This window comes from Chiloscyllium plagiosum, chromosome 31 (assembly GCF_004010195.1).
Source record: "Chiloscyllium plagiosum isolate BGI_BamShark_2017 chromosome 31, ASM401019v2, whole genome shotgun sequence".
Classification (NCBI taxonomy): Eukaryota; Metazoa; Chordata; class Chondrichthyes; order Orectolobiformes; family Hemiscylliidae; genus Chiloscyllium; species Chiloscyllium plagiosum.
The window spans coordinates 43215652-43224933 of record NC_057740.1 but is presented as its reverse complement, the minus strand read 5'-3'; the positions used below and the strand labels follow the sequence as shown (position 1 = coordinate 43224933).

Below are 9282 nucleotides of genomic sequence, written 5' to 3'. Positions count from 1 at the left end.
TGGTTGGTTGAACCATTTTTATTTCATTAATTTGTATTTTACAAAAAGATGAGAAGCAAGCAAGGATGCTGCTTGGATTGTAAGCTGATCGTTCTCACATATTGTCACATGGTTTAGTAACCAGTCACTGTTCATTTTGTGACCTGGCAGGCTCCTCCTTTTGCTTGGTGCTCCCTTCTTTTGACATAAATTTCATTACAGGAAAACATCACACCAGCAACGAACGACACAAACTCTTCAAAATTCAGTTGCCCATCACCGTCAAAATCTAGATCTTTCATCATTCTGTCAAAAGATTCAACGTTCTTCTGATTCTGCCAAGAGATGGAAGAAAAGCAAAAATATAAGGAGGTGGAAATTTATTCCGATTTAGTGGAAAGAATGAACATTCAACATAGGAGCAGAAAGAATCCATTCAGCACTTTATAGCTGCCCTGCAATTCAATGAGATCACAGCTGATCTGTTTTGTGTTTCAAATTCCACATTCCCTGACTCCCCTACCTAATGAGAACCTATCTACTTCAGCCTTCACCCATCCTGGGCACAGAATTCCAAAGTTTTAAGAGAATATAATTCCTCATGACCAAGTTGGATAGAAGGATCTGTTTCTGTACTGAATGACTGTTTGAGTCTGAAGGAGAAAGTGAGGACTGCAGATGCTGGAGATCGGATTGAGAGTGTGGTGCTGGAAAAGCACAGCAGGTCAGGCAGCATCAGAGGAGCAGGAGAATCGATGTTTCGGCAATACGGCCTTCATCAGGAAGGGCTTACGTCCGAAACATTAATTCTCCTGCCCTCAGATGCTGTTGAACCTGCTGTGCTTTTCCAGCACCACACTGTCAACTGTATGACTGTGTCTTAAAAAAGTGACGTGTACTTTTGATACAGTACCCAGAGTCGAGTATGACCTACAAAAGGAAACAGTCTTTCCATGTCAACTTTGTCAAGATGATTCAGGATCTTACACAGTTTAATCAGGTCACCCCCACTCTTCCAAACTCCAGGGGAACAAGCCCAGTCTGCCCAACCTGTCCTCCTAAGACAGCCCACTCATTTCAGGTATCAATCCAGTGGACTGCCTTCAATGTATTTACTTTCTTCCTTAAATTAGGACAATACCCTGTGCAACTGAAGTGTGACATCCTTATTTTTACGTTCAATGGAAAGAGAAACCACATAAGATATTTAACTCTATAGGGGTGTAGGAACAGTGTGTCCTGACTGTTTAGCACAGTTAGTGAAACAGACAGTAACCTGGACTTTACAGAGGCATACTGTACAGGGGCAGTTCTGTGAAATGTGTATGGAGTACTATGTCTTGCCAGACACTGGACTTAGGAGGGATGTGAGAAGATGCAGAAAAGAAATACAAGAATGGTTTCAGGGAATAAGAGACTTCAGCTAAGTGGATAGATTAAATAAGTTGGGACTGTTTTCCATGGAGAAGAAAGGTAGATGTGATTGAGGTTTTCAAAACCATGCAGGTTCTGGACAGAATGGTTAGGGACAAAATATTCTTATTGGTGTAAAAGTTGAAAAAGAAAGAGAGAGGATATTGATTTAAGGTAATTGGCAAACAGAAAAGCAATGACAACATGAATGGGTGGGATCAGGAAGGCACTGCCTGAAGTGGGTGAAGATGGGATCGTTCAACACTGAAGAAAAACAATGTGGGCAGCACGGTGTCAGTGGTTAGCACTGCTACCTCACAGCGCCAGAGACCCAAGTTCAATTCCCGCCTCAGGCAACTGTCTGTGTGGAATTTGCACATTCTTCCCGTGTCTGCGTGGGTTTCCTCCGGGTGCTCCAGTTTCCTCCCACAGACCAAAAATGTGCAGGTTAGGTGAATTGGCCATGTTAAATTGCCCGTAGTGTCAGGTGAAGTGGTAAATGTAGGGGAATGGGTCTGGGTGGGTTGCTCTTCGGAGGGTCGGTGTGGACTTGTTGGGCCAAAGGGCCTGATTCCACGCTGTAAGTAATCTAATCTAAATTGCAAAGATACAGGGAAAGGAAGCAGGACAGGATGAACAGAGAGCCAGCACTGATATCATGGGCTGAATGGACCCATTCCATGACATAACAGTTTCATGATTCCACAGAGGCTCTATCCTTGAGCATTTTTCTCCACAGCCCGACCTCACAAAGGACGGGGTTAAATTGGATACTGGGAGCAGAGGATCATAGGAGGTGCAAACTGTTGCATCTTAATTCGTCACAGTCTACGCTGGTCAGGACATTAAAACCAACCAGCGCCCCACCCCCCCCAGGACCCAAAGTGCTGAGAGGTTTTGTCTGTCTGCCTGAGCTTGTGTGCAACACACTGCTGGAATGGAGTCAGGCAAGTCTAGATACGAAGCATCTCACTGTGCTGCTGTGGATTTGTTCGGATTGGCCTGATTGAACTACTACTCAGTTTCTCATTGTTCAGTCTTGGCTTCTTTCCTAGAAACCACACCCTCATTCTAAACATTCCCAAACCTTTTGAATATTATTTCTTCTACCACAGATCGAACTGCTTGTGAAATGCCTGCTCTGTACATGCACACTGATTTGCCAGTTGGACCCAAATTACTACCTATTCCTGCACTTGGCGCTGGAGTCAGTCCCAAAATGCAGATGTGACTATTTCCAGGATACAGTTAATTTAACTAAATGGTCATTCTGCCCATACAACCTCAACACAGAACCATACCATTATTCACCCTTGGGAATGATACAGATATTCTGGTATCCCCCAGGGGGTGGCACAGCGGCTTAGTGGTTGGCACTGCTACATTACAGCATCAGGGACCTCGGTTTGATTCCCACCTTGGGTGAATGCGCAAAATCCACACAGACATTCTCCCTTTATCTGTGTGTGTTTCCTCTGGGTGCTCCGATTTCTTCCCACAATCCAAAGATGTGCAGGTCAGGTGAATTGGTCATAATTGGTCATTGCTAAATTGCCCTTAATGTTAGGTGCATTAGACAGGGGTAAATATAGGGTGGGGGAATGGGTCTGGGTGGGTTGCACGTCGGAGGGTTGGTGTGGACTTGTTAGGCCAAAGGGCCTGTTTCCATTCTGTAGGGAATCTAATCTACCCTTGGCCTCATTTTTTAGCCACACTCTACCTCTCAACAACATCATCTAAAAGTACAATGTTAGTTTCCACAAGTCCAATACCCAGAACCTCTTTCTCACCACAACCTCAATCTGCCTTTGTTCATTATTTTATAAGTCTGCTTGTCCGACAACCAGGACAGGATGTTAAGGCCAGCGAAGTTATTGTCTTCAGCCCTGTCACAAACTCCAACCCCATTGGCAATTGTCAGACACAGAACCTTAATATTTAATACTGAGACAGATTACTGATCACAAGCCCTGCACATCTCAATTGTTTCCACCTCCATCACATCACCTCGCCTCACCCGTTGGTTACTCTACTGCTGAAACCTGTTACCTCTGGACTCGTTTACTCCAACATATGCCTGGCCTATTGCCACATTCAAGTTCTGTAATCTGCATGACATCCAAACCTCTGCTTCCCACATGTCTTGATTGACACCAAGTGCTGTTTAACCCTGACCGTGCACTGACTGACACTGGTTCCCAGACCATCTGTTTCTTTCAAACCCATCATTCTAACCACCCTTGTCATTTCTTCCAGCCCTATATCCTTCCAAAGCCCCTGCGACATCAGTCATTTTTAAATTGCTAGGTCATTGGCAGTCAAACCTGAAGCCAGCTGCAGCCTAACTGCTGCAACTCCAGCCCAAAATGTCTCAATGTCACCTTTCATCCTTCAAAGGACTCCTTAAAGACCAGCAATAACAGAATAGCAGAAGGGAGATAGTGGTGAGGTTGTAATCCGTTACTACTCCACAAAGGCAGGTTCAAATCCCACAGGGTCAGCTGGGAGATTTTGGATTACAGTTAATAAATCTAAAGTATAAAACTAGTCTTGGGGTGGTGACCATGGAATTATTGCTGATGGTTTTTTTAAAAAGCGAATTGCGATTAATGTTCTGTGTAATTCAGGAGGAGCAAACACAGGGAGGATTGATCTGGATCTGGAGGGCAGGAATATGTTAAACAATCACCCAATGGTCTGTTTGGGAGCTTTCCTTTCTAAAAATGATGAGATCATTGAGAATTTGCTGTCTGAACAAATAGAGCATTCTGAATCATCAGAGGCAGCCTGCAGTTCAGCTTGTTCACACTGACTGTGTGTGTTGGGGCAAGGGGTGTGGGTGGGCCAGGATGAGGGTGTGAGCAGATAAAAGCGTTACGGTTTTGTCGATGTTGGTGTGAGGTTAGGATAGGTTAGATGCTTGGTAGGATTGGGACTGTGGCAGGGGTGAGGGGTGCAGCTGGGAATAGGGATGAAGTTTCAGTGTGCCTACCTTACACAGCCCACTGAGCTCTGCATCCATGAACTCTTTCATCTGGAGTTTGTTCAGGGTGTGTTTCTCATTTTTGGCATAATGATGGAAAACTTCTATCAGGTTCTGCATGGCCACCTCGGTTTTACTTGGAAGCGTCATGATGAAGGATGCTGCTGGAGGCAGAGAGACTGGGGTTAGCAAGGAAGAGCACAGCAATTCAGGCAGCATCCGAGGAGCTTCGAAATCGACGTTTCAGGCAAAAGCCCAAATTCCACCCCAAACCCGGCGCTAGTCAAATTCCACCCCACCCCCAAAAACCTGGAGCTGGTTAAACTTCACCCCTCCCTCCCTCCTCCCAATCTCGGAGCTGGTCAGACTGCCCCTATATTGGGGGGGAAAGAGTACATTTCCAGCCCGTGATTTCAGTCACATTGAACTTTAACGAAAACTAACATAAACTCCCGAAACTTTGACCAAGCGTGTGCAATTCCCACATCCCATAATAGCCCCCCAACTCAGAAACAAACCCCAACAGCCCATAATAAACCCCCATTTTTCTCCCCGCAATTCCGAGTCAAACCCCAGGGCAGGATCTCCAATAACGGGCAAAGAAAATGAACAAACTTCAGCGACAGATCTCAGGCCAATATCGAATCTGGGGTGAAATTGCCTTCTGAAAGAGTAATATCCGCACGGAACCCGGCTCAGAGCTGCTAGCTTTCCAGTTTCTTACACAGATGTGCAGCAGTTGCTGGGTTTATAGGGAGCCCAGCCCAATCTGCTTTGTCACTCAGACAGGAGGCTGCTCACTGGCTCTGCCCTCCCTAAACCTGACTCATGGCAGAAAGAATTTGCAGAGTTTAATCTCCAACTTTTCCTGCAAAAAAAAGCAAAATCTGTCCAACCCATTTGGAAGCAACAGATCGACAGAAGCACAAATCTTCTTATCAACATTTTCTTAACAAGACAAAGACAAAAATGAAGCTATGATTGATGGATGAACATTCACACACAGGGGAAATCAGCAAGGACACAGCCCCATTACTCAAACTGCCTGAAAATCCCAAATTCAAATTGTGCAATCAATATAATATGCCAATTCCCTGTCAGGTCAGTTTCATTGCATCACTGACTGTGGACGGTTAGTGCCAAAGATTTGTACATAGTACAACTTCACTCCCAGCTCATGGCTAAATGACAGCCTCATACATATAGTGTGGTTAGATACAGAGTAAAGCTAGCTCTACACTGTCCCCATTAAACACTCCCAGGAACAGGGACAGCATAGGATTGGATACAGAGCAAAGCTGCTTCTACACTGTTCACCAAGCAAATTCTCCCAAGACAGGGCCAACACGGGGTTAGATACAAAGTAAAGCTCTCTCTACATTGTCCCATCAAATACTCCTAGGACAGAGACAGCACAGGTTTAGATACAGAGTAAAGGACCTTCTACACTGTCCCCCCATCAAATACTCCCAGTACAGGGACAGCATGGGTTTAGATACGAAGTAAAGCTCTCTCTACACTGTCCCTCCATCAAACCTTCCCAGGACAGGGACCACAGAGTGTACATACAGCGTAAAGCTCTTTCTACATTGTCCCTCATTAAACACACCCAGGACAAGTGGTTAGTCACAAAGTCCTCGGACAAGGTCTCTCCCTGCCTCAGTTCCATTCCAGTCATTTCTCAGTTACAGTCAAAGGCTTAATTAAATTGGACACAATGGTTCCATATTCCCCCCAGGAATGGGATTAACATTGTCACTGTGAGATTTTCATACAGATTTGATAAGATTCGTGCTCAAGCCTCCAGAGATGAACAAATGGAGTTAGTGGCCTGTTTAAGTCCAAATTTCGGGATTTTATTGTAAAGAGTTTGATGAAGTTGCTTTGAGTTGCTGAAAATCTGCTTCTCCTCAAAAAAATGGAACATTCTGTCTAAAGGGGAGTGAGTCAGAGATTCCAGCACAGGGCCCCTGTCCAAGTTGGCAAGTTTCAACAAATGCAGAATTAAGGTGGCGTGCTAACATTAATGCAGAATTAAAATGGCGTGCTAACACTAAGTTGTTTTTTTTTTACAGGGGAAGAAGGTTAAACACCAAGTTAAATCAATGATTACTTTTTAGAAAAAGCAATGTTGCACTCTCAACATTGACATTGGTTTTGAGCGGGGAAATTGCTGAGATAGTGCAAGAGATCCTGATCCTGACTCATTTTCTTACAGGGTGTGGCAGTGAATAAACACAGTGTCTGTTCTCAGTTACTCTGACAACCAAACCTACAGAGAGTGAAAACTTTCTGAACCCCCACGAAACACACCCACAGTGCAAAAACATCACAATCCACTGGCAGGATCTGAACAATCCTCTTCCTGTCCAGCTGCTTTCGGTGCTGTTCACCCAACAAACAAGTTATCGGTCAGGGGTTTGGCAGAATGCTGGAAACTGACTGTGCACAGCCCAGCCAGCAATATAGCTGAGGCTCAAGTAGCTACACTTTATCTGAGTTCTTGTAGAAACATTAAAAATCACAGCAAACCTTCAGTAACTGCAGGTGAGGTCCTGCCCTGGGATAGTGGGCATACATTGGGCAGGCTACTTTCTCCCCACCCCCACCCCCCTCTCATTTATCTCTCCACCCTTCAGGCACTCTGTCTGTATTCCTGATGAAGGATTTTTGTCGATTTTCCTGCTCCTCGGATGCTGCCTGAACTGCTGTGCTTTTCCAACACCACACTAATCCAGCATCTACAGTCATTGTTTTTAGCTGGAAAAGCACAGCAGGTCAGGCAGCATCCGAGGAGCAGGTGAATCAATGTTTTGAGCATAAACCCTTCATCAGGAGTCATCAGGATTCCTGATGAATGGCTTATGCTCAAAATATTGACTCTCCAGCTCTTTGGATGCTGCCTGACCTACTGTGCTTTTCCCGAACACAATATTCCAAGTTCGGCCTCACCAATGTCCTGTATAACTGCAATATAACTTCCCAACTTCTATACTCAATGCCCTGACTGATGAAGGCCAGTAGGCGAAAAGCCTTCTTCACTGCCCTGTCAACCTGTGGCTCCACTTTCAGAAAACTGTGAACCTGAACTCCAAGGTCCCTCTGTTTCACTACATCCTTAAGGTCCTACCATTCACCAGGAAATTCCTACCTTGATTTGACTTACCAAAATGCAAGACCTCACACTTATCTATATTAAACTCCATTTGTCATTTCTTGGCCCACTCCCCCAGCTGATCACCTTCTTCACTGCCCTGTCAACCTGTGACTCCACTTTCAGAAAACTGTGAACCTGAACTCCAAGGTCCCTCTGTTTCACTACATCCTTAAGGCCCTACCATTCACCAGGAAATTCCTGCCTTGATTTGACTTACCAAAATGCAAGACCTCACACTTATCTATATTAAACTCCATTTGTCATTTCTTGGCCCACTCCCCCAGCTGATCAAGGTCCTGCTGCAATTTCTGAAACCTTCCTCACTGTTCACAATGCCTCCTATTTTAGTGTTATCAGCAAACTTACTAATCCTGCCTTGTACATTCTCATCCAAATCATTGATATAGATAATAAACAGTAATGGGCCCAGCACCGACCCCTGAGGCACTCCACTAGTCACAGGCCTCCAGTCCAACAAACATCCTTCCACTATTACCCTCTACTTCCTAACATCAAGCCAATTTTGTATCAAATTTACCAGCTTCCCCTGGATTCCATGGGATCTCACCTTCCAGAGCAGCCTACCATGTGGAACCTTATCAAAGGCCTTACTGAAATCCATATAGACTATGTCTACCACCTTGCCCTCATCAATCTTCCTAGTCACTTCATCAAAGAACTCTACCAAATTTATGAGGCATGATCTCCCACACACAAAGCCTTACTGACTGCTCCTAATCAAACCCTATCTTTCCAAATGCATGTATCTCCTATCTCTCAGCATCTTCTCAAGTAATTTACCCATCACAGATGTTGGGTTTACTGGTCTATAGTTCCCAAGCTTTCTTTGCAGCCGTTCTTGAATAAGGGCACAACATTTGCTACCTTCCAGTCTTCTGGGACCTCATCCATGACCAACGATGATGCAAGAATCTCAACCAGGGCCCCTGCAATTCCTTCTCTTGCCTCTTGCAGGGTGCTTGGATATATCTGATCAGGAGCAGGAGATTTATCCACCTTCATACATTCTAATACATCCAACACCTCCCCTACTGTGATATGGACTGTCCCCAAGATATCAGCACTAATTTTCCCATGTCTTCATGTCATCTCCACAGTAAACAAAGAGGAGAAATATTCATTAAGGACCTCGCCCATCTCCTTGCGATTCCACACATGCATGTCCACTTTGGTCCTTGAGGGTGTCCTATTCTATTTCCTTTAACATACTTAAAGAACCTCTTTGGATTCACCCTAATCTTCTCAGCCAAGGCTATCTCATGCCCCCTTTTCACCCTCCTGATGTCCTTCTTCAGTAAACCCCTATAGGCCTGTTTCCACACTATAAGTAATCTAATCTAATCCAATTTAATTCCCTGTATACCTCCAGAATGAGAGTGTCGGTGGAAGGGTACTGTTGGGGACGTCGGGAGAGGAAGAAACGGAGGGCTTGGAGGCCCTGGTCATGGCGGATGGAGGTGTAGAGGGATTGGATGTCCATGGTGAAGATGAGGCATTGGGGGCCGGGGAAACCGAAGTCTTGGAGGAGGTGGAGGACGTGGGTGGCATCTCGAACATATGTGGGAAGTTCCTGGACTAGGGGGGATAGGACAGTGTTGAGGTAGGTAGAGATGAGTTCAGTGGGGCAGGAGCATGCTGAGACAATGGGTCGGCCGGGGTGGTCAGGCTTGTGGATCTTGGGAAGGAGGTAGAATCGGGCAGTGTGGGGTTCCTGGACTATGAGATTGGA

The 9282-nt window shown here is 45.3% G+C and overlaps 1 protein-coding gene across 2 annotated transcripts; it reads right to left on the bottom strand.

Moving 5' to 3' along the window:
- LOC122565506 (protein S100-A1-like) lies at window positions 1-5141 on the bottom strand. 2 transcript variants are annotated; one of them, XM_043721547.1, is made up of 3 exons: window positions 4991-5141; window positions 4385-4536; window positions 1-314 (listed from the first exon to the last, which is right to left on the bottom strand). In XM_043721547.1, the coding sequence occupies exons 2-3, from the start codon at window positions 4523-4525 to the stop codon at window positions 132-134; spliced, it is 324 nt and encodes a 107-aa protein (XP_043577482.1). In that variant the 5' UTR covers window positions 4526-4536; window positions 4991-5141; the 3' UTR covers window positions 1-131. The 2 variants fall into 2 exon arrangements, with proteins under 2 accessions (XP_043577482.1, XP_043577483.1); XM_043721548.1 differs by having other exon boundaries at window positions 4385-4539; window positions 4991-5130.
- Between the last annotated feature and the right edge of the window lie 4141 nt (window positions 5142-9282).

Bases quoted from the DNA above. Each gene is read 5' to 3' on its own strand.
- LOC122565506 (XM_043721547.1), bottom strand. From the start codon at position 4,525: ATGACGCTTCCAAGTAAAACCGAGGTGGCCATGCAGAACCTGATAGAA. The intron at 315-4,384 runs GTAGGCACACTG...ATCTCTTGGCAG, and splicing joins AGCTCAGTGGGCTGTGTAAG to AATCAGAAGAACGTTGAATC.